At 33.5% G+C, this 25,226-nt stretch overlaps 1 protein-coding gene across 4 annotated transcripts in view; it reads right to left on the reverse strand.

The window, feature by feature from the left end:
- Positions 1 to 25,226, reverse strand: part of SCLT1 (sodium channel and clathrin linker 1) — a 193,736-nt gene that overhangs the window by 159,332 nt on the left and 9,178 nt on the right. For all 4 annotated transcript variants that reach the window (XM_026499334.4, XM_057310066.1, XM_057310067.1 and 1 more), the window contains 4 exons: positions 23,777 to 23,844; positions 13,005 to 13,063; positions 12,093 to 12,165; positions 8,334 to 8,389 (listed from right to left, as the gene is read on the reverse strand). In XM_026499334.4, coding sequence (XP_026355119.2) covers positions 8,334 to 8,389; positions 12,093 to 12,165; positions 13,005 to 13,063; positions 23,777 to 23,809 — 221 coding nt within the window. In that variant the 5' untranslated portion in view covers positions 23,810 to 23,844. The remainder of the gene's footprint in view (positions 1 to 8,333; positions 8,390 to 12,092; positions 12,166 to 13,004; positions 13,064 to 23,776; positions 23,845 to 25,226) is intronic.

A 25,226-nucleotide genomic window follows, 5' to 3' on the forward strand; every position in this document is an offset into this window, starting at 1 on the left:
TTCTAAGATTTTAATTTTGCTAATGATAATTTTCTCAATTTCTTTTCATCTAAAAATGTACTTATATGACTTCTAGAAAAATGTTTCACTATATAATTTTAAGTTAATAGTTTTTCTTTCAGCTTTGAAGATATTCCACTGTTTCCTGATTTCCATCATTTCTGTTGAGAAGTTCACTTATGTCTTAACTGCTGTTTCTTTGAAGATAATTTTTCGGCTTTAAACATTTTTAAAAATTGTCTTTGATTTTGTATTTGATCTTATAATAATGTATCTATAGTTTTTGTACTATCCTGCTTATGATACATGGTGTTTCTTTAATTTGTGGATTGATGTCTCTCTGCCCTCTCTTTCTGGGACTTAAGTTATATGAATTTTAGCTCTTTTCACTATTTCCCTTGTGTCTCCTACATTATTTCCTGTATTTTTTTCTTTCCTTTTGTCTCTCTGATCTTCATTCGGAATATCTTTTTCAGACTTGGACTGCATTCCATTAATTCTCTCTTTAGTTATATCTTATTTCATTACTGTATTTTTTTTTTTTTTTTCAGTTTCAGAATTTCAGTTTGGTCTTTTTTTAGCATACCCTGTTCTCTTATCAACATTCTCAAAATTGCCTTTTTTCATTGAACATATTAAGCAGAGTTATTTTAAAGACCAATCCTGTGGATTTTTTCTATTGCCTATTATTTCTTATCATTTTTTAAAACTCTGCTGTCTTTAAAATATGAGCCAGATATTACATGTAAAAAAATATTTGGAGAAAGTTTGAGGCCTAGCAATAATGTTATCTTCTTCTAAAATGGTCTTTTTTTTTTTCCCCAGGTGGCTAGGTGCATTATCAATCTCTGATCACCTTGTATCTATATCTGAGATACAGATAATTCCAAGCTATGTTTCAGATCTTTTTAGGACTAGTATATTTTGGGGGTCACTCTTACTCCTAGACTATCCCAATCCAATGCCTGGAAAGTTCCTGAGCCACTCACCCTCAAATCTGATGGGCCCTGACTTTCAATTTTAATCTCTCTAGCCCTATGAATTTGTTTCAAGCTCAGTTTTTCAACCTCTCTTCACCTCTTCCAGGATAGGGAGATGAGCCTAGGGGAAGGCAGCTCCAAAGGCAGGCTCATATCCCTGGATTTCATTATTTTCCCGGTCTTGCCCTATAATTCCCCACTGAGTCCAATTCATTTAAATACATGTGATTGTTGTCAAAATTTTGTCTCAATTTTCTAGTTTTTGTCTAGAATTTCTAGTTTTTCTCAGAAGTCTGATTACCTAGTCTTGATATCATTGTAAACTAAACTCTCTAGTTCACTTATTTTCAACTTTATTTTTCAATTAATTAAAAATGTTCTAAGTGGGGGGGGGGGGCGCCTGGGTGACACAGCGGTTAAGCATCTGCCTTCGTCTCAGGGCGTGATCCTGGCGTTATGGGATCAAGCCCCATGTCAGGCTCCTCTGCTGTGAGCCTGCTTCTTCCTCTCCCACTCCCCCTGCTTGTGTTCCCTCTCTTGCTGGCTGTCTCGATATGTCAAATAAATAAATAAAATCTTTAAAAAAAAATGTTCTAAGTGGGGCGCCTGGGTGGCTCGGTCGTTAAGCGTTTGCCTTTGGCTCAGGGCGTGATCCCAGGGTCCTGGGATCGAGCCCCGCATGGGGCTCCCTGCTCTGCCGGGAGCTGGCTTCTTCCTCTCCCACTCCCCCTGCTTGTGTTCCCTCTCTCACTGGCTGTCTCTCTCTCTCTCTGTCAAATAAATAAATAAATAAATAAATAAATAAATAAATAAAATCTTTTAAAAAAATTAAAAAAATAAATAAAAATGTTCTAAGTACCAGTCTGGCTACATCTCGCTAGTTTGATATGTTGTTTATTTTAAAACGTGTTTAATTTTAGTTTTCAATTCCTTTTCATCTCAGGAGTTAGCTAGAAATGTAGTTAAAAAATTATTTGTGCCTGGTTTTCTTGCCCTTGTTTTCTTTGAAACATAACTGTAATAATAAATTTGTAAATACTGATTAAATGAATTTTATCTAATTCTCCAAAGATATTAGCAGTATAATTGAGAAAATAAAGCCATTTAATTACTGCAAAGATTTAAGGAATTAATCTTTTTCAAAGCATCATTTTTTTATGTATTGTTAGCAAATCTTGAAGATTAGACATCAATAATTTAATCACGTTCAACAAATATCTGAAGAGGTATTATATACAAGATAGTAAGACTTCTGGTTCTAGTTGTACTTATTCAAATATATAATAATTAAGTCAAAATATAAGATCCTTAGGGCCACCTGGGTGGCTCAGTCGGTTAAGCATCTGCCTTCTGCTCATGTCATGATCCCAGGGTCCTGGGATTAAGCCCCACATCGGGCTCCCTGCTCAGCAGAGAGCCTGCTTCTCCCTCTCCCCCTGCTACTCCCCCTCTGCTGCTCTCCCCACCTCTCTGTCAAATAAATGAATAAAATCTTAAAAAAAAAAAATGTAAGAGCCTTGGTAAAATAAAGAAAGTTCCATCATTTTGATGGCTTGATAGTAAGAAGAGAAATCACATAAAGCTTTGTGGAGGCAGACAGTGTTATGCTTATTATTTTTTTAATAACATTTTTATTTATTTATTTATCAGAGAGAGAGCGCATGCACACAAGCAGGGGGAGGGACAGACAGAGGGAGAAGCAGGCTCCCAACCGTGCAAGGAGCCCAATGCGGGACTTCATCCCAGGACCCTGGGATCATGACCTGAGCCGAAGGCAGACGTTTAACCAACTGAGCCACCCAGGCAGCCTTATCTTTATTATTAATAACTAATAGCATTAATTTTTTTCTGCTGTCACCACTGATTAGTTGATCTCTATTTTCTAGTGCAACTTCTAGAAAAAGTCAGTCTTACTGGTTTAGCTAATTGCAAAACTGATTTGTTAAGAGAACTGATACATAGGCCACACTTAGGGAGCTAGACAATCAGGAAGCAAATATACCAAATGCTGGTTCCAAGATCACACCTTTTTGTATGAGACCCTGGGATTAGGATATTACTGTCAGAGAGTTATTGCCTGCAGGAACATCTGGCCTTAGCTTCGATAGAAGTGGCTGCCCAGAATTATTAGCTCCAGAGCTACACTACACTTGTTAGATTCATAGCCACAGATATAGATCCTTAGATACTGCTTCTCCTCCTACTTATCTCCTAATTTAGGTCTCTTATAAGTACCTATCATTAGCAGAACCTAATTCATATCCTGAGCTAGTTTTTAGTTTTCCAGCCTCTGTAGTACAGGAAGGCATATTAAAAAGAGGCTGGAACAGTCAATCTACATCATAGCTGCATGAACCTGTTATTATGATCACACAATTTAATTAAATATGACCCAAAGTGGTAAAATTAAAGTATAAAAGAGTTTTCCCCCCATGAAACCTAAACTGAAAATAAAAGGCTCAATAAAGATGAGTCATTAAATAACTACTGTTGAATTAGAGGTAAATAAAGTAATTACAAAAAGTCACAAAAATTATAAAATCACAGCAGATCAAAAGGAGATCAAAAGGATCTCTAAGTTTTTACTCTTCAAAGAAACTGAAACTGGAAATTATAAACAGTGAATTATATGGTTTATGCATAAAAGATAGAGACTATCCAATGGTGTTAGGTATAAAGCGGTAAGTAAGAATACACGACGGCCTTGCTCGCAGGAAGGACACACTCTTCTAGATAAGACAAAAAAAATAAGCAGGCAAATAAATAATTTCAAGTAGTAACAGGTGCCATAAATAAAACTGTATTACAGAGAAAAGAAACGGGAAGAGGGTGGAAACACCTAGATAATGTGGTCAGGGAATGCTTTCCTGATAAAAGATCTGAACAAAGGGACGAAGACAGTTCTGTGTGGGTCTGGAGAAGAGTATTCTAGGCAGAAGAATTAGGTGAGGTCTTCAGGGGGAAACTGGTTTGTCAGGTTTAAGGAAGCCAAAGAAGAAGGCTGGCATTACTAGAGACTAATAATCAAAGGGAACTGTGGTTAAGAGTGTATGTATACACACATAAATAAAGAAAATAAACTCAGATATAAACAGAAACATAGAGAAATCAGGGTAACTCTGGCTTTATATGAGATTTGAAACAAATTTAAAACTTATATTAGGATTTTGGCAGATTTTTGGGGATGGTCTTCCTCACACCTTAAGTAGCACAAGAACAGCAGTGTTTACCACAGACAATATATCAATGAATGAGTGTGGCTGTGAGTCAATAAACTTTTATTTACAAAAAGAGGTGGCAGGCCAAATTTGGTCCCCAGGCTGTAGTTTATGATAATCTCTGACAGATGCAATTAAGTCTATCAATTAGTATATTTTGGCTGTAAGTAACAAAATGCCTAACAAAAAATAAGGATGGTCATTTTTTAAAAAGATTGATTGATTGACTGATTTGAGATAGAGAGAGCAAGCAAGAGTATACACACTATGGGGGGGGAGGGCAAAGGGAGAGAGGGACAAGCAGACTCCCCACTGAGCAAGGAGCCCAAAATGCTCAGTCCCAGGATGCTGAGATCATGACCTGAGCTAAAATTAAGAATCGGATGTTTCACCGATTGAGCCACCCAGGATGTATGGTCATTTTTGTCTGTTTTATCACTGATGTATTCACTTGAATAGTGCCTGGTACTTACTAAGTACTCAATAAATATTTATAAGTGAATGACTGAATAAATATTTTATTACCTCATCTAATATTAAATCGGAAGGGTAAGTGGCTCCAGATGTTTCAACAGTTCTATAATGTAATAAGGACCAAAGGTTTTCTCATCTTTCCCTTCTTTCAATCTTGATATCTACTCCCATGGATAGGAAATGGCTATACTAACTTCACATATCACTTTCTAAAATGACAAGAAGCTGGAAGGAGGTAAAGCTTTCTTCTTGCCTGCCTCTTTTTTTTTTTTTTTTTTTTTTTAATCAGGTTGAAAATTCTTTACCAGAAGCTCTACAACAGACTTTCTCTTACACTTACTTCACTGGCTAAAAGTAGGGTCCCGTGTTCATTCTTAGACCAATCCCTGGCAAAAAGATATTCAAACTAGTTTAAATAAAAGACTTATCACTTAAAATTGTGGAAGCAGCTCATCTCCCCTGAGCACATTGACACTGGAACAAAATCAGAGCTGAATGAAAGAAATAAAAATGGCTCTTATGGAGGCAACAAAGGATGTCTTCTATAGCCCGAATAATAATGTAACAAACAACAAAAATTAGTATTTAGTGCCAGAAAGTGCTGTACATATAATCCTGCATTTAATTATCTTACCTAATTTCCTTCCTCTGGTAAGTTTTGACGAGAAAAGATGGTATTACAGAAAAAAAAAAGTACCAAACAAAATATAAAACACTATATTCTCAACATAAGCTAATTTCAAAAAAATTTCAAGGAGCAGACTTAAAAATGGGAGGAAGGAAAGTATTTTTTCACCTCTTCCTTAGCCTGATTTAAAATGACTTCATTATTTCCTATATGTAGTCAATTCCCACATTATATCCACTCATATAAAAATGTAAATATTAAAATGTTTCCAAAACCCAATAGGGTAGAACTGCATACTACTATATAATCCATGTCACTGCTAGCTTCCATTATTCAGAACTCACCATGTAAACATATTAAAGATATTTTCCTTAAAAATTATAAACTCTCTTGATTTTGCAGTTCTTAACTGCAACACATAAAGGTAGGATCTTGCCCTAAAAACACAGTAAGCAGAATTCACTTTAAAACCTGAGAACATTTTCAAGTTACTAAAAGTGCCTTTTTTTAATAAGCTCAGAATCCATTTTTTCCCACTTTCCTATTGTACTAGGAATAAATACATTCATGAGACATGACCACATTACTGTTAAATAGGTGAAGGCAGATTTTTAAAAGACTGGCTTAAAAAGACCTGGACATGAAAGGAAGTAAGTATGTGGAATCAAATATAGGAAACAAAATGATTATCACAACCATATAATAACTTTTCTATCCCCATTACATTAAAATACAAGCTTAATCTACATATATTGGTGATTCAAAAATCTTAGCAATGTTCTTTACTAGGAATAGCATAGCTTATTAAATAACTTTTTTGAGGAAGAACAGTAAATCATAAAAAGTTAACATTAGAAAAATTTCCATGGGGGAAAAAGAAATAAAAATTGAAAATCCAATTAAAAGATTTATTTTACACTTCAGCCAACATTAGTAGCTTAAACATATGAAGCTTTCAGAAATTAGAGAAGAGGAGAAATAGTGAAACGTATTTTTTAAAATGGAAGGGAGAAGATGACAAAATAGTCAAAAGCAAGACATACAAATTCCATGGGAGTTCTGGATTATTCTAAAGAACAACATGCATTACACTAAAATAAATTAACAAAAAAAGGAAACTGCTATATAACACAGCAAAATGCATACACAGAATGCTAGCTTTAAAAGAGCCCATGTTTTAAATGAATTTAGAACTAAAAAAATTTATTTTACCTTTTGGTCTAGTTACAGAAGTCATCAACAAAAGATATATCAGATTTCAGCCCAGTTGCATGATCTTTAAAAGTTAAAGTTAAGAAACTTGAAATAGAATAAAACTTTAAACATTTTTAGCCGAAAATAGGAGATCTCTATGATCACAGGTTGAGAGAGGATTTGTTAGAGACACAAAGAATAACAACTATAAGAAAAAAGATGGATTCAACTACCTTAAGATTAGAAACAAAATAGAAAACTCTTTTCATGAAATATATCATAACCTAGGAACAGATATATGAAACACCTATTGTCTAGCTAGTTGTATGGTACTCTAGCAACATTATTCATTCCCATCCCTTTTCATCTTCCAGCCTCTACCACAGTGGCTGGAAGTCTAAAAATTTATTTCCAGAGGTCCTTGTTGCTGGAGTTGTGGGTGGGATTAAAGTTTCACCAGTGAGAAGCACTTGAGGGGGATATGGAAAACAGAAGTGAGCTGAGAATATTTTTCTATTGGTATGACAGATAGCAAGCAAAATTGGATAGACATGAGGGTCTCTTACAGAGAATACCCTGTGCCTTGCTTTCCAATGGCAAGTCTCCAGCTTTATGGAAATGATGCTGTATGAGTAGCAACAGAGATGGTGGCAGTGCCGTAAATTCCTGACCTCAAGATCACAGCCCCTAAGTTATGATCCTAAAACCAAGGATCTAGTAGTGCATATATGTAAGTGACTAAATCCCTTCCTCTCTGAAATTTCTACAATGGTTACTGTTTACAGTATTATTATTGCATTGACACAGATCGGCACACCAACAAATATTCAGAATACAGAGTATATAAAGTACTTTGACAATTTAATAAGGAAAAGGTAAATAAAAAATGGGAAAAAGAAATGAACAAGCATTTAATGAGAAAAGAAAATCACATGGGTAAATAAACATATTAAAAATGGTTAACCATATTAGTATTCAGGGAAATGTTAAATTATAACCACAATGAAAAACCATTTAAGACTCAAAATAACAAAAATTAAGAAACCTGGTAAGACTAAGTGCTGATAAAAACATACAGATCAGTAAGAACTCATAAACATCACAGGTGGGAATGTAAATTGGTACAGCCACTTTGGAAATTAAGTTGGCATTATATTGTAAAACTGAATATTTACATAATCTATGACCCAGCAAGATTATCCCTTGAAACTCCTGTACTTGTTTGTGCATGATACTGAGTAGAAAAAAAAGTCCCAGAAGACTAAATGATACTATCTTTATATAATTTATAAATATACAAAACTGAATAATATATTGTTAGGGATACACACACCTATTAAAAAGTTTACAAAGGGAATGATAAACACAAAATTCAAGAAAGGGTTAATATCTGGAAGATGGCAGGAGAGGAATAGAATAGGGAAGGAAAACATGGGTAGATGTACCAGTATTGGTAAGCTTTTTAGCTCTTAACTGGATGGTGGGTTGACAGTTTTTGTTTTATCAGTATGTTTCATAACATACATGATTAAAATAACTATACTATTAATGATTGCTAATATTTATAAAGTGTTTATTATGTGCCCTATTTCCCCTTACGGTCAGCCCTAGGAAATAAGTTATTATTTCTAACTCATAGATGAGAAAACTAAAGCACAAAGAGGTTAAGTAATTGTCTAAGGCCGCACAGCTACTAAGTAATGGACCTAGGAATCAAACAGGAAATCAGGCTCCAGAGTCTGCAGTCATAACCAGTATACTATATGAATGAAATATCAAATAACAACAATAAAAGTTACCTAGGATAACAATAAAAGAATCAACAGTTAATTGATCTACCTTTCATTTTCCTTGACGACATTTTCAAGTTGTAGTTTCATCTCGCCCATCTGTTTCTGAAAGATTAAAATATGGAATACATTTTGCAGACAGGTCTCTATTAATCCTAATCCATTCCTATGCAAGCAGTCAGATTATATGGCACTAGGCTACTGATAAGAAACAATTCTTTTTTTTTTTTTAAAGATTTTATTTATTTGACAGAGAGAGAGACAGCCAGCAAGAGAGAGAACACAAGCAGGGGGAGTGGGAGAGGAAGAAGCAGGCTCCCAGCGGCAGAGCCTGATACGGGGCTTGATCCCAGAACGCTGGATCACGCCCTGAGGTGAAGGCAGACGCTTAACAGCTGTGCCACCCAGGAGCCCCAAGAAACGATTCTTTACTTCTAATAAGCACTAGTAAATACGGATATTTCAATGATACACAGAACGTAATAAAACATTCATTTTGAAACAAATACAAAGAAAATATTTATATGACACACTGAGAAATATTTACAAATGCAATCCTATGATTTATAGATATTTATAAAAAAACAGATGAGAGATATTCCTCAGTATGTCACTATGAAAAATACCAGACGATCCCCATACACTGAATGTATTCTTAATTCACTTTAGTTTAGTTGAAGCCCATATAAGGGCTTGTATTTGAAAAAGTAAAATGTTAATGGTGAAAAAGAAAATAGAGATCTTCTTTAGAAATAATTCACTCAGTCTCCTATTTGCCACCTGCATTAACTGTCTAAACTTTCCATACAATACACGGTTGCTATGGTAAACCTACATTGTCACTAACATATACTTTAATAGGAAAAATGGAGAAAAAAAAGAATCACTAATTAAAACACAAATGAGAATAAAATATATATTATAAAGAGAATGAACTTGGTATGATTAATTCTCTCTGAGGAGATAAAGGTATTGTAAAATTTCAACAGGAAAGGAAAGGCATTTCAAGTAGGGAGAAATATGTGTAAAAGCAAAGAGGCAAAAAATATTAGAACACAGGAATGGTTGTCAGCTCTCATGAGAGTAAATGGGCAAGGGGAGAGCAGGAAGGAGGCCATGTAAAATTGCACTTAAAACAAAACTGCAATCAACTCATGATATGTCCATTAGTCTTGATTGGGTATCGTAGGCTAAAGAAGAGGAGCCAAGCCTGGAGTGAACCTGGCAAGGGAAGGGTGGAATAGGCAATGCTCCAAGCCCTTCTGCCTCCCTTTCAACCAGAGAAGCTGGTGGCAGCTTAGTCTAGGAAATCAGTAACAGCCAACTCTAAATACAAAGCTGGCTTTGGGAAAGGTGAACCTTTCCCAGGTCCTTGCTGTGAACGAATCACAATTAAACCAAAATGAACGAATTCACTTTCAGATAATTGAGAAGTAACTATACATTGAGGATGTGGTGAAAGAAAACTGAAAGGCAGACAGCAGGTCTTGAATGCCATGCTAACTAAGAGGTCTGGATTTTATTGTAGAATTATCCTGATTCTTATCATTAAAAAAAAAAACTTATCTTAAAAGTTGCAAAATCTTGCAAGATCTTTAAAAGTTGCAAAAATGCTGGTGTATCTTAAAAAATATTTATTCAAATTACTCAAATAATTAGAATATATATACAATAGCCAGGTTTAAAAGGTGAATCATTATGGTCACACTAAAGATTCTTAACTGTAAAATACTTCAAAATATTTAATAGTTGGAAGGAAACAAAACCTTAGCAGTACCCTCATATTATCAAATTTTCCCTTATTTACATTTTTTGAAGAAAATTTTTCATATAGAGAACTATAGCGATACTTTTCTTGCTTTCAAGATAAACTATTTTTTTATTGGGTCAATAAATCCTAAGAACTAGTTCTAATCAGTAATATCTATGTGAGCAACTGTTCTTAGGTGTGTCTGTCAGCATCTTTTTTTGCACTCTAAAAGTAGCAACTACTCTTGTTATAGACCCTTGGGCTGGCTTTCTGCTACAGTTTTCTCTCTCTTGTAATTAATGCAATAATCACAGATTGAGAATGCTAAATGAGAAAATGAAGTTAAACACCTTAGTAAAATAGCTGATTAAAGAGATATATAAATCAGATAGATTAAAAAAAATTAAAAATTTAAAAGTTTAATTCACGATAACTAGTTATCCCATTTTATAACAATCAAACCACATGTCATTATAGCAATTCTGAGTGAATTCAGCAGAAAGTTTAAACTCACTAGCTGTAAAATAAAAGCAAAATGCCATTTGTGCAGAAGAGAGCTTTCTGTTGCTCTTTAATTGTCAATTAGAAAGATTAAAAGACATTACTATGGTTGGGTTCAAACTTAAATGACGACAGGCTTAGAAAAAAAAAAGCACATAGTAAAGACTAGGAAAACACCTAACTAACTTACAATAAAACAGGAACTGCAATTTAAAGAAATGCTTGTTTTTGAAATTTGGGTCTATAGGATCACTTTGTAATTTTATATATTAGAGGATTAATCCTGGAAATGAAAGTATAAATAATTTCAAATGCAATGGAAAACCTAATTTACTTTTAAAAGATGTAAGTATTATGTGTTCTTTTAATAAAATACTTTTAGTCAATCCATTAATTTATAAATAGGAGATTGTTAAGCTAGATCTAATCATCTTGTTCTAATAAGCCCTGGTTTTTATTCATCCATCAAAAATTGAGGGTTTATTATGCAATAGACTTCGAAGCATATGGTAGGATCTCTTGCTGTCCCTGCCTGAAGACAAGACAGAGATATAAATAGAGCTCTTAGTGTTTGCCACATTTACAGCTCCCTTCTGAGGAAATCAGTCTTAAGGTGTTTTTTTTATATATAATGTTGCTATACTTTCTTTCATTTGCATTAAATTAAGTCAACCTTGCTACCCAACTGAACTGATATAGGGATTGGTATCTAAACCAAACACAATGAGGAGCATATTCAAACTCTAAGAAAAGAATTTTATCACCTTCTGGTGGGCTTAGCTTGAGACATATAGCATCTCTCTAACAAATGCTTCTTTTGTATGGTTATCCAACAATCAGAAAGGCCAAAGTTTGGGAGGAAAATGTAAAAAACATTTTAAAATCAAAGAAACAGATTATAAATATTAGGTATATTCTAAAAATGTCAATCATTGAAACTCAGACTGTATCCTGAACAATGTTGTGCTATTATTCTAGTTATTGATAAGCCTGTTATATATCCTAATCTTAGAAATTCTAGGATATAGAAGTGTCCTCAGTTTCTTCACTCTGTTCACTCCTAAGATAAACCTTCATTACTAAGAGGATTTCAGACAAAAGCTGCCATAGCTTAAGTCTATATTAGAAATTGATCAAATCCATCTAAAATCTGATGGACATAATGTTTGAAACTGGGTGAAAAATCCATTCTCCAAATAATGGGAAATTCAGGTAGAATGAGGATGAAGAGAAAGGTCTAAAAGTATGAGATGGTTTTGGGTCTCCCTGGGGGAAAAACAAAGATATAAGCATATAATAATGAGTTTTTAGAACTTTAGGCATCTAAGAGATCTTCCTGGGAGATATCAGGAGCAAGGAAACACTGGATTAAAAAAACAAAACTGAAGATAATCTTTAAACATACACACACACTCTCTCTTTCTCTCTCTCTCACAGACAGCCAAGAATTGATGAGTTAAAGCTAAATATTTTATTCTTCATCAATGTTTTTGAAAAGAGTGTATTTTCTGTTTTTTATTGAATATTATAAAAAGCTTGATAACTATGATTTCATACCTGATAATACTTCAGCTGCCCAGTTAGCTCTTCTAGATGCTTATCATACTCAATAATAAGAGGAGCTAAAAAGCTAAAGAAAAAATACATAATTTAAAAAATGGCATATTGTTTAATATAGGTTAATGTATAATATGTAAATTAAATTTGAACATAACATTTTTATGTTAAATGTATCCACAGCAATCAATACTTTGCCTTTTTCCTGTTTTCAATCTTAGCTCAATTAGTATATCTCCAGATACTGTCAAATATTGAGGGAGGGAAGGTAATGAAGGAGTTCATGAAGAAAACAACTGCCAGTTGATCCTTGGGCTGAACCTGGGCAATTGGAGGCTACTCACACCTGCCCCTGTTCTTGGAATATATGTTCTGCTTGCCTTCCCCACTCCCAGAAGCAGCTGCAAGGATACAGACTTAAGATAGTAATGTGATACTGAAGCTATCTATACTGGGTATGTAAGTGAATCCAGTTAAGGCTTCCTGCATATGTGACTGAAACAAGTTAAAGCTTCTATATAAACTTTAAAGATTATAGCAGGCAGATGAGGACATCTAGTTGTCTTGCATCCTCCCAAGACAAGCCTCATAAATAGGTTCTATTGCTTAATAAATCTGCCACTCCCCAATCTGGAGTGGTCTGCCTCTTCCTTCAGTCTCTCTTAGCCCTCCACATTTGAGGGCGGTTTCTAGAAGCTCCAGAGGAGGTTACGAATAAGAGGAAGATAAAATCACCCCAGTTGAGGCTACTCTTATAGATTACAATGCTGGCTTTTTTTCTCCCTTGCATACTCAACATTTAAATCTAATTATATCAGACTATGAAATAAACAATCCTAATACTAAAGGAATCATTTCAATAATAATAAGCATACTTAAGAAAATAATATTTTTCTGGTAACTCAACCTTACCTTTGATCAACTATTGTGTTTTCTAATGTGTCATCTCCATCTCCTTTGAAGCCAGCTTTCTATAACAGAGAATATTGCATCTTAAAATGTTTTCTCACATCATCCAAGCCCAAAATTGGCAGTAGTTTAAAATTAAATACAATTAAAAATTTTATAACCTTAGAAAATCTAATGCAATTTAAAAATACAAAGAGAAACAAGTAATCATCTAAATTGATGTTGAAAGTTTATTTGCTAAATTTTAACATCCATGCATAATAAAAACTCTTGGCAAACTTGAAATAGGAAGAATTTTCTCAACTTGATAAAGAATATCTACCAGAAACCTACATCAATTACTATCTTTCATGGTAAAACATCAAAAGCACTGCATTAAATGCAGTATAAGTCTGCTCACTATTACTGATAACTTCAACACTGTACTAGAGGTTCTAGTCCTTGGAACCAGGGTAGAGAGTTCAAAATTTAAAGGTTGAAAAGAAGACACAACACTATTATTATTTACAGACATTTGACCATTTACCTAGACCATATACCTATGTATAAACTACCAATTATTAGGTCTAATAATAGAATACACTAAGTTATCAGATAAAAGATTAACAGAACAGTTTTCCCAAATGCCAGCAACAGTTTGAAAATGTAAAAGGAAATAATACCCTATTCACTACTGTAACAAAGGGTAGTACTTGAGAATAAAAAAACATAAAAAAAAGTTGCAATAACTTAACTGAAAAATCAACTTTACTGAAGAACATAAAAGAAGATATAAATAAACGGTACTATATCATTCATGATATGTGAACGGTCAATACTGTAAATATATTAATTCTTTAAAATTCACTGCAATTCCAAAAAAAAATTCCAATAGGCTAATTTATCAAACTTTATCTTAAACAGATTTTACAGTTCCTATGAATGAATAAATGTACAACAATAGCCATGCTAGCCTGCCCACCCCCCAAAAGGGGGGGAGGGAAAAGAGAAAAGAGAAAAGACTTGCCCTACTACATATCAAAACATTGTTAATGCTAGAGTAATTAAAACACTATGGCACAGACACAATAACAAACAGAAGAGTATAGGAAATCCAGAAATAAGATTTAAAAATTTATAGAAACATGGTATATAAAAGAAGTGGAATTATAACTGAATAGACAAAATATTGCTTTTAAGTAACAGTGTTAGGTAACAAAATAAAATTAGATTCCACCAGTACCAAATGGAAAAATAAATTACAGATAAAGATCCAAATGTTTTAAAAAATATTTAACAATTATTGAAAGAAAACACATTTTTGACCTTGGGATAGAGAAAGCTTTCTTAAGTTCCAAAAATGCGGAGACTTTTGTTTGTTTTATTTATCAATATACCAAGCAGTGAATAATACTTCCACTCAAAATACATTTTCTAGCTGGAAGACACCAGCAGTAAAATCTATGAACACAAAGACTGAGTATCTTACAACATCCAAATTTAAAGCTTCTATGCAGCTGAAAGTACCATAAGCAAAGTTAAAAGGCCAGCAACATTCATAGCATGACCAAAAACTTACTATCTAGTATGAATAAATACTCAAACACATGGAAATGTACATGTTCAGTGCAGCTTTTACTGTAATAATAGATAAAATGTCCATCAATAGGCTAAATGAAAGTAATACAACAGGATCTCATAAGTAGTTCAAGGAATTAACAAGGTATCACTATGGACATCACAAAAGCAAATAGGTTACTTCTAGAAGTTATTCATATAGGGAAAACCAGACATCGTTCCTACATAATACACATTAATAAATTCCAGATTGATTAAAGACTTAAATATGAAAAGCACATTTATGCAGTGAAGGACTTAAGATGCAATAAAACATTGACACATTTGACTATATTAAAACTTTTCCACTCTTATAAAGCATATAACAAGATAAATGAAAACCCACAAATTGAGAACTTTTCACATGTGTCAGTGAACAAAGAGTATTAACAGGCAAAATAAAGAGGAAATCTGAGATCAGACAAATAAAAGCAAGCACAACCTTATTAATAATTAGGGAAATATAAATAAAACAACAGTGAGATATGATTTTACACCAATCACACTGACCAAAACGTCTGACACCACCACCAATGGCTCAGAAGAATGTTATACAAGGAGCACTCTGATACACCATAATGGGAATGAAAACTAGTGCAACCACCTCTGACAATTTCTAGCAAACCTGAAGATGAGAAAACTCCAATTGTAGGTATACATTCTAAAAAACCTCTCAGATGTATATATGGAGACATGTTTAACAATGTGCTTAAACATTACTGCAAAATGTAAGAATTGGACAAAATCTAAATGTCCTTCAATAGGAGAATGGGTAACTTGTGGTCTAATAATACAGTGGAATGTAGTGGACAGCAGTTATAATGCATGAACTTGTAATATGTGTATCAAATTCTTAAAAATAATGTTGAGCAAAAAAAAAGCAAGTTTGCAGTCAGATACATACAGTATGACATCATTTATAAAAGCTTTTAAACTTGCCAAACGATACAATAAGATGATTTCAGATATGAACATATATAGTAAAAGTATTGGAGAATGTATACTATCGAAAAACACTAATGATTATCACTAGGAAGGGATAGAAGGAAATGGACAAGAGGTACAGAGTTTTTGCGATGTTTTATTTCTTAAAAAAAAAAAGGACTGGAAATAAACATGGCAAAAAGTTAAAAATGCATACAATTGTGTGGTAGCTACACAGATATTAGTTTTAGCATCTTCCGCACTTTGATGTATGTTTGAGATAAATTTAAATAAAGGAATAATATATGCAAAGTGTTTAGCATAATGTCTGACATGTAGAAAACTCTTAATAAATCTTTGTTCTTTATTTTTTTTTTTAATTTCTTTTTTCTTAATATGGGGGAAAATCTATTGGCTAACCAAGGTATGTGTTATGAGCATTCAACCAACATGGAAAGGCTTAGTTCTCAAAATATACAGCCTCAACAGACATGTTGACATGGATCCAGGACTGTAAGATGAATTAGACAAAAAAGGTAACCTTCCAGAGAGAATCCTGATAGATTAAAGAATAAATGCATTCAGTAGTCAATATAATTTCAGAGAAGGATTTACTTAATTCTCTTAGACTATTAAACATAGTTATTAAATTATTTAAATAATTAATGGACAAGTGATATTTTAACTTTCAACTGTTTAAAAGTTAAACATCTTGGGATAACTTAGTTCAAACCTTAAAAATATTATTTCTCAAATTTCTTAGGAATTTTTATAAAAATCAAGTCAACTACCAATGTTATGACTAATAGTTGGGAGATGGATGGCATTCTACAAAATAATTCAAGCCTTCATTAACCTCCCACCCATCAATTATAAGTTTCCTAATTGTTATTCTTATTATGTTTCACTCTACTTTATCACTCTTCTAAACAACATTTAGTAATTGCCTAGTGTTTACTAAATTAAATCCAAACTCCTCAACTTAACCATTTAAGGCACTCTACAATGTAGATACAAACAACCTACCCTTCCTAATGTTGTTTTCCATTACTTCTCTCGTATATGTCAAACACAGTATAAAAAATGAAGTATATTTTACTCCCTAAATACAACCCCCACTTTCTCACCTCCTTTTGCTTCTCATCATGCCATTGGGTCCAACTGCAATGCTCTCCACTACCCTTTCTTTTAGCTCCCACTGAAGTTCTTTAGAAATCTTACCTACTTTTCAGTACCCATCAGACATGTTGCATCCTTCAGGAAACTTTCCCTGATCTCTCCAAGGAAAATGATCTCCTTTTTCCCTGATACCTGCATTTGGCTTTAAGATTAAGATATGAATAATATGCTTTATACCTAGTTATTTAACATTTGTCTCAACCCATATTTTTATTAGTCTTTAGGTTCCTGTGAAATGGTAATTTATTATATACATTTTCATATTACTAAAGCTCATTGCATAGTGCTTTACATAGAGGAGGTGCTCAATATATACTAAACTGAATTCTATAAAGACACTGCACTGAAACTGTTTTCTAATGATAGTTGCTAAGGAAATACTAATATAAGAATAAATGACCAATATCCAAATAATAAAAATTACATGATTATATATTGCATGGTGCACTGGGTGTTATACGCAAATAATGAATCATAGAACATTACATCAAAAACTAAGGATACACTGTAAGGTGACTAACATAATAAATTCTTACAAAAAATTACATGATTATAGAGATAAACATAATAAATCAAAACATAAGAAAAATATTCAAAACAATAAAAATATAGATTCAGCAAACCTTTCCCACTTGCTAGCACGCAAAACTTTTAGAATAAAAGACCGTGTGACTTCATGATTCAAGACCTAGTGGAAAAAATCAAGTTGGGAGAATAAGATTGAAATTGACTATAAAAGCATTTATATAGGGTCACCTGACTGGCTCACTTGGTAGAGTGTGTGACTCCTGATCTCGGGGTTGAGCCCGATGCTGGGTGTAGAGATACTTAAATAAAATCTTTTTAAAAAAGCATTTATATATATATGTATTTATACATTTATATATATTTATGTTTATATATTTTAATTGAAATAAAATTGACATACAACATCATATTAGCTTAGGTGTACAACACTAACAATCCTATCCATTAAGCTATGCTCATCAAAAAAAAATAAAAGCATTTATAAATATTCCTTTTATATTCTCTAAAACAAAATTTAAACAAACTATACTAAATAAACATATGGAGAATTTTATATATCTTGAATAATGGATACTCTACAATTAATTTCTATTTATTTTGATCCCAAAATGACTTCCTGAGATGATGGTGAGAGTGTATCACAGAAAGAATGTCAATACACGTCTCCAAACACAAGAAAACAAAAGCAAAAATGAACTTCTGGGACTTCATTAAGATAAAAAGCTTCTACACAGCAAAGGAAACAGTCAAAAAAACTAAGAGGCAATCCACGGAATGGGAGAAGATATTTGCAAATGACACTACAGGTAAAAGGCTGGTATCCAAGATCTATAAGGAACTTCTCAAACTCAATACATGGGAAACAAATAATCAAATCAAAAAATGGGCAGAAGATATGAACAGACACTTTTCCAATGAAGACATACAAATGGCTAACAGACACATAAAAAATTTTCAAAATCATTAGCCATCAGGGAAATTCAAATCAAAGCCACACTGAGATACCACCTTACGCCAGTTAGAATGGCAAAAATTGACAAGGCAGGAAACAACAAATGTTGGAGAGGATGTGGAGAAAGGGCATCCCTCTTACACTGTTGGTGGGAATGCAAATTGGCACAACCACTTTGGAAAACAGTGTGGAGGTCCCTTAAAAAGTTAAAAATTGAGCTACCCTATGATCCAGCCATTGCACTACTGGGTATTTACCCCAAAGATACAGACGTAGTAAAGAGAAGGGCCATATGCACCCCAATGTTCATAGCATCATTGTCCACAAAAGCTAAATTGTGGAAGGAGCCGAGATGCCCTTCAACAGACGAATGGATTAAGAAGATGTGGTCCATATATACAATGGAATATTACTCAGCCATCAGAAAGAATGATTACACAACATCTGCAGCAACGTGGACGGGACTGGAGGAGATTATGCTAAGTGAAATAAGTCAAGCAGAGAAAGACAATTATCATATGGTTTCACTCATTTGTGGAACATAAGGAATAGCAGGGAGATCATTAGGAGAAGGAAGGGAAAAATGAAGCGGGCATGGTAAACAGGGGGAAATGAACCACAAGAGACTATGGACTCTGAGAGACAAACTGAGGGTTTTAGAGGGGAGGGAGGTGGGAAGATGGGCTAGCCTGGTGAAGTGTATTAAGGAGGGCATGTATTGCATGGAGCACTGGGTGTTATATGCAAACAATGAATCATGGAACACTACATCAAAAACTAATGAGGTACTGTATGGTGACTAACATATCATAATAAAAAAATAAGAAAGAAAAAAGAAAGAATGTCAATAATATTGGATTATAGTTGGGCAGACAAATATTCTGGATACTCCTCTTCCTCTGAGGAAAATATACACTAAGTATTCTAATTGTAATTCTGAATGTTTAATTTTATGCCTCTTACCTTACTCTATATCACTGGCTATGAAATATGTTAATGGCGTCCTATCTGCCATCGTTTGGAAGAAAATATAGGCTGACTAGCATTTTGTGAAAGTGTTGTTGCACATTTTAGAGCATTGTAGCAAATCATTCATATCATGACGAGATGGATTTTCATCATTTATCAATGAAGGTCGATGTAGAGTGTAAGAAATTGCTAAGCTCTTACAATTAGACTTTCTTTCAAGTGCTAAATCATTTTCTTTCTTTTTCTTTCTTTCTTTTCTTTTCTTTTTTTTTTTTTTTTAGAGAGAGAGAATGTGCTTGTGACAGGGGAGGGGCAAAGGGAGGAGGAGAGAGAATCTTAAGCAGGTTCCATGCTCAGCACAGAGCCTGACACAGGGCTAGTTCTCATGGCCCTGAGATCATGATGTGAGCTGACATCAAGAGTCAGACGCTTAACCAACTGAGCCACCCAGGCGCCCCAAATCACTGATTTTCTAGTATCATCATGGGATGAGGTAAAATCAATCCTTCAAGGTTTTAAACCGAGTAATTCATCAGATGGAGAGTCTTGAACTGCACTGCTCAATTCAATAGCCACAAGCCACATGCATTTATTTAAATTTAAATAGTTTGCTATATTTTATCTATTGAGTCTTATATTCTTTACTCATGATCAACAGGAGTGGCCCTCCTGTTCCTGTCAATGTATTTTCAAATAACTATTATTTGATTATAGTTGGGACCAGGTCCTATATATTATACAAGCAAGTCAAATTCTTTCCTGCCTCAGGGCCTCTTTTGGTCCACTTGTCTAGCTCATTCTTTCAACTTTCAGTGCCAACTTAAATACTACTGTGGTAGAGAGACCTACTCTGACCTTTCTACCAAAAATATGTCTCAGGCGAAATCACCACTATTACACTACGTACATGTTAATCTCTATGTCGGGACACTGTCTTTTTTCTTCATATGATATAGCAATTTTAATTACTTAATTATTCACCCGTATCTCTTTCAGTGAAGTAGGCTCCTTTGTCTATCTTAATCATAGCTCTGTCCCCAAAGCTTACCCAGCACTGGCATGCACTCAAGATTTGCTGAATTAATAAACTAACGTTTGTTGAATCAATCAGTACATTTGCACTATGATTGTCTTTCCCTTCCAGAACCAGCTTATACCTTCTTCGCACTATGCTTTTACATTTATTCCTTCCCTCTTTCCAGTTTATGTGTTCCATTTCTTTCTCAGCAGACTAGATCTCAATTTAACTTTAAATTTGGGTTCAAGTAGAATGAGTAGAAACAGTCCCAAGCTAGAAGAGGAAGATATTTTTAGGAGAGTTTTCAGAGAAAATAAACTTATTTTTAATATTCCATCTTGTCCCTCCAGGAAGTTTGAAGGGAACAAAACACTAACCAGTACACACATGTACTGATATGGCATAGATTATAAAGAGGAATTAACTAGCCTGCATGTGAGAAAAGACAGGTATTTAAGAAAAAAAAAGGTAGGAACAAATAATTTGGAAAAGAGGGAGAGTTTCCACCATCTTGACTAAAATCTTTCAATATTTGTCATGCAGTGCCCACTACTACACTCTGAGAGAAATGCCACTTGAGATATTTTTTATTTATATAGAAAACATAGAATGATCAAAGAAAGACAACTAAATTTCACAAGGGATCTTTCAAGAAACTAGTTGTTATTTAAAGTATCTTTAGAAGGTTCATATAATTATAAGAAGTTTTTTTTTTTTTTTTTTTAAAAGATGAATGGGTGCACCTGGCTGGTGTAGTTGATTAAGCTTCCAACTTTTGATTTTGGCTCAGATCATGATCTTAGGGTTGTGAGATCCAGCCCTACATTGGGCTCCCCACTCAGCACAGAGGCTGCTTAAGACTCTCTCCATCCCCCTTTGCCCCTCACCCCTGTGCATGTGCGTGCACTCTCTCTCTAAAAATAAATGAATAAATCTTTAAAATAAATAAAAAAAAGATAAATGAATTATTAAAGTATAATGAACCAAATATGTTAAATATACAAGCTACTTTACACACGGGAAAAATCCAACTTTCAGTTTAAATCCATACAATTTATGTATCATTAGTTATTATAAATCTATCATGTATTTTCCTAAGAAACAATACTATACAAAAAAATCTTAAGGCAATTCACAAAACTTTCTTTGATCCATGGGAAGCCTAAATGATCATTACATAGTGATAAACAAAAGAATTTTAACTATCACTTATAATACAGTTTCTATAGAAAATCAAGTTTGAAATTCCAACTTAAAATATAATAAATAAATATCAAATTCTGGCAGCCTTATTTTTCTAATATTAGAAAAGTTTCATAAAGTATGTTCATTTAACACAAATCCTGGCAATTTGCCTAGTGTGAGGAAGGAAGAGGGCATTTCATTGGGATAGAACTAAAAAGCATGAACTGTTTGTATTTCACAAGCTGATCATGACTTTTTCATCTCCATTTTCACTGTACGTGGCACATAGAGCTCAAATGATGTTGGAAGATAAGTAGGTAGGAGGAAAGTAAAGGTAGGATATAATTGTTTTATTCATTCAACAAATATTTATTGAGCATCTACTAACAAGAACTGTTTTAGGCACCTGGGAACATAGCTGAACAAAAAGGGCAAACATAAATTTATGAAGGATTTCTGTTGCTAGTGGCAATCACTAAAGTTAGTGACAAGAGATCTCAGCCAGTGCTCCTGGGTTTCACATAACCTTTGATAATAGTTTCCTCCTACTTCTATGTCTTCCTTTACTACAAACAGAAAAAAGTAAAAATAAAAAAAATTCCTCTTGAACATTTTTTCAGAAATCAGAACAATGTTTCTGGGGTGAAGAACCAAAGAATGTACTACATATGGCCAAGGATATGGACCTTACTGCTAGAAAGCAGATTAATCTCTCTCTTTCTCTCTCATACTCTCATTTCACCTCCTTTCTCACTACTGCAAACTATGCAGTGAAAGGCAAGACCCATGGGAACTGATATTTTGAGACAGCAACATGTTCTGAAGAGACAGTGAACTGCAGAAGACTCTTAGGCAGAAAAAATACACTACTACCAAAAATAAGAGATAGGAATCAAGATTTGATTGTATGACTATAATAGTACCCGTAAAAGAAGAGCATGTACCTTTAGAGAATTAAAGGAGCTATAATTTCACAAGAGAGTACACTATTAAATAAGAGAAGACTTGACCTTACTTGGTATGTTACCATGAGGCTTTAATTAATTATCACAATGTACAAGGCAGGTGCATCTAAAGGGCTATGTACAATCATTGTTTTATCTGGTAAAACCACCTTTCATAATCAAGTCAGCCATAGTGTACAGTAGATATGATATAATACTGTGCCCAGAGATCTCCTCGGGCTTTAAAATCACTCTTTTGTTTGAATCCTCCTTTTAGGCATATTCTGTAAGATATTAAGCAAAAGAAAAAGAACCTAAGAATCTGAACAAAATTTAGAGGCTGTTGTATTATAAAAGATTCTCTCTCACCTAAATGATAACAGTTCTTAGTTAAGTATGAGTAACAAAATAACGTAAGAAAAACAATATTATGATTAACATAGTGGATGGATAGTTTTAAGACCCGCTGTTATGATTAACATAGTGGATGGATAGTTTTAAGACCCGCTGAACTCAGTCTGGTCTTTGTAAATAAAAACAGAGCAGCAGGCTATATATGTTGCGAATACACTAAAGAAAGTATCTATAAGGATAAGTATTGTCAAGTCAACAAGAGAAACTATTCCTTTTTAATTTCTTAAAAACAACTTCCTTTTTAATACCTTAAAAACAATTTTTTTAAGAGAGAGTGCACATGAGTGGGGGTTGGGGGGGAAGAGCAGATAAAGTAGAGGGAGAGGAAAAGAGAGAATCCCAAGCAGGCTTCATGCTTAGCACGGAGCAATGCAGGGCTCGATCTCACAACTCTGAAATCGTGATCTGAGCCAAAATCAAAAGTCAGACACTTAACCCACTGAGTCACCCAGGTGCCCCAAAACAGTAATGTTTTGGTTACAAGATTCATTGATGTCAAAAGCAAAACACGTCCTTATTAATTCAATAGGGAGCTATCATTAATATAGGAGCTACTGTTTTTCTTTTAATATTGCGTAACTCAGAGTCCATCAATATATATACCTTATTGCTCAAAAAATTTTTTTTAACAGAATATTTAAATAAGAACATGCACCCAAGGAAAGAAATATTAAAAACAGTGTTGTATATTGTTTATTGTTTTGATTTAGTTTTTACTTGCCATAATTTATGAGAATTTCAAGTTAAAGCTTACTACAAAATGTACCTGAAGAAATGATTTTAGGAGGTTTCAAAATGTCAATGAATTCTCATTTTAGAACTCACATTTTAACATCATACATAACACCTAAGCTCCAACTCAGAAAATAAGGCAATTTCTATGGTCAAAGAACTACTTTCATTAAGCAAAAACAAGCATTCCCCTGTAACAATCCCAGTTGTAAGCAAATTTCAAAATGCTGCAGGCAACTTCACATGAGAATAATCCTAAATAGAATTTATTTATATAAATGTATTTACAACCAAATTTGAACCTAGTTTGTTAGACCTTAACTAATTTACATACCTGCACCGATGAATATTTAGAAAAATTTTCCATTTGATACCGTCTAAGAACTTCATATAGTTGTTGATCTGAAAGAAAGAAAAAAAACAATCTGTAGTTCACTGGCTAATGCTCAATATTTAAAAACTATAAACAAGGTAGTTATCTGATATATCCAATGCAAAACTGCTAGTCTTTACTGCTTCTCAAAATGAATCATCAATTTCAACACATGTTTTTGGAATTTAAGAAAAGGCCCTTCTATACACGAAGCCAACTATCTACTGCTAGTGGGAAAAAGAAGAGCTGCAAAGAACTAATTTTTCTGATTTCTTAAGTTTTAATTCTTTGTTTTCCTGGTTTACTCTGCAGGTTAGCAGAAGTAAAACAAGACTCTCCACTTTTTTTTTTTTTTTAATTCCTCCTACTAGAAGTAAAAAGAACTGAAAAGATAAAACTATAGCCATATTTATTCCAATAGTGAAAACTGGCTGAAATTCAGTTCCAGGACAAACCTCCACACAGAAGAGAAACAGACAAAGATTCCGAATTATACAGGGGTGAGTAAGAGGTAATAGAAATGAAGAACTAGAATAAAGCCAAGTGCTCTCAGTAAGCATAAGATGATTGATATTTTTATTCACATCAAGAAAACATACAATAGAACACAGTAAATGTACAAAACTTATTATTTCAAGATCACATGGATCATTTAAAACTGATAATTTGCTAGCAGTAGAGTAAATCTCAACTTTCAAGAAGACTGAAAGCCAAAGACAGCATGTTACCTGACAACTGCACAATAAGCTTGAATCAAAAACCAAAAAGTAAAGGGAAAATTTTCATACATTCTGAAGTTCAGAAATTACTTTTTAATAACCCATGGGTCATAGGAGGAATTACAAAACAAATTTGGATGTATTCTGAACTGATTGACACTGAAAATGTTAATACCTCAGAAATTGCTCAAAAAAAAATCTATAGCTTTAATTGCATATACTAGGAAAAAAAGCCTTAAGTCAATGACTTAAAGTAAGAAGAAAAGTAAATTATACCAAAAGACCATCAAATGAAGGAAATAATAAAGATAAGCCCACCCCAAAGAAACTGAAAATAAACACACAAAAAAGACCAACAAATACAATCATGCATAAAAGCATCTGATGAATTAAAATATATGATAAAGCCCCAGAAATGTAAGAACAGAAGTTAATTTCCTTAATATAACAATGGATTCCTACATAACTGCACAGCGAACATCATACTTAAGGATGAGAATGTTGAAAACTTTCCCTTGGAAATTGGGAATGACATAAGGACAAATTCTCTTAACATTTATTCATACTCTACTGGAGGTCTAAGTTTATGCAATAAGGCAAGTAAGAAATAAAAGGTATAAAGACTGAAAAGAAAAAAAAAACCCACTATCCATTATCCATAGTTAATTGTGTATAGACATAGGTAAATCCCA

Source organism: Ursus arctos, unplaced genomic scaffold, assembly GCF_023065955.2.
Source record: "Ursus arctos isolate Adak ecotype North America unplaced genomic scaffold, UrsArc2.0 scaffold_11, whole genome shotgun sequence".
In the NCBI taxonomy this organism is placed as follows: domain Eukaryota; kingdom Metazoa; phylum Chordata; class Mammalia; order Carnivora; family Ursidae; genus Ursus; species Ursus arctos.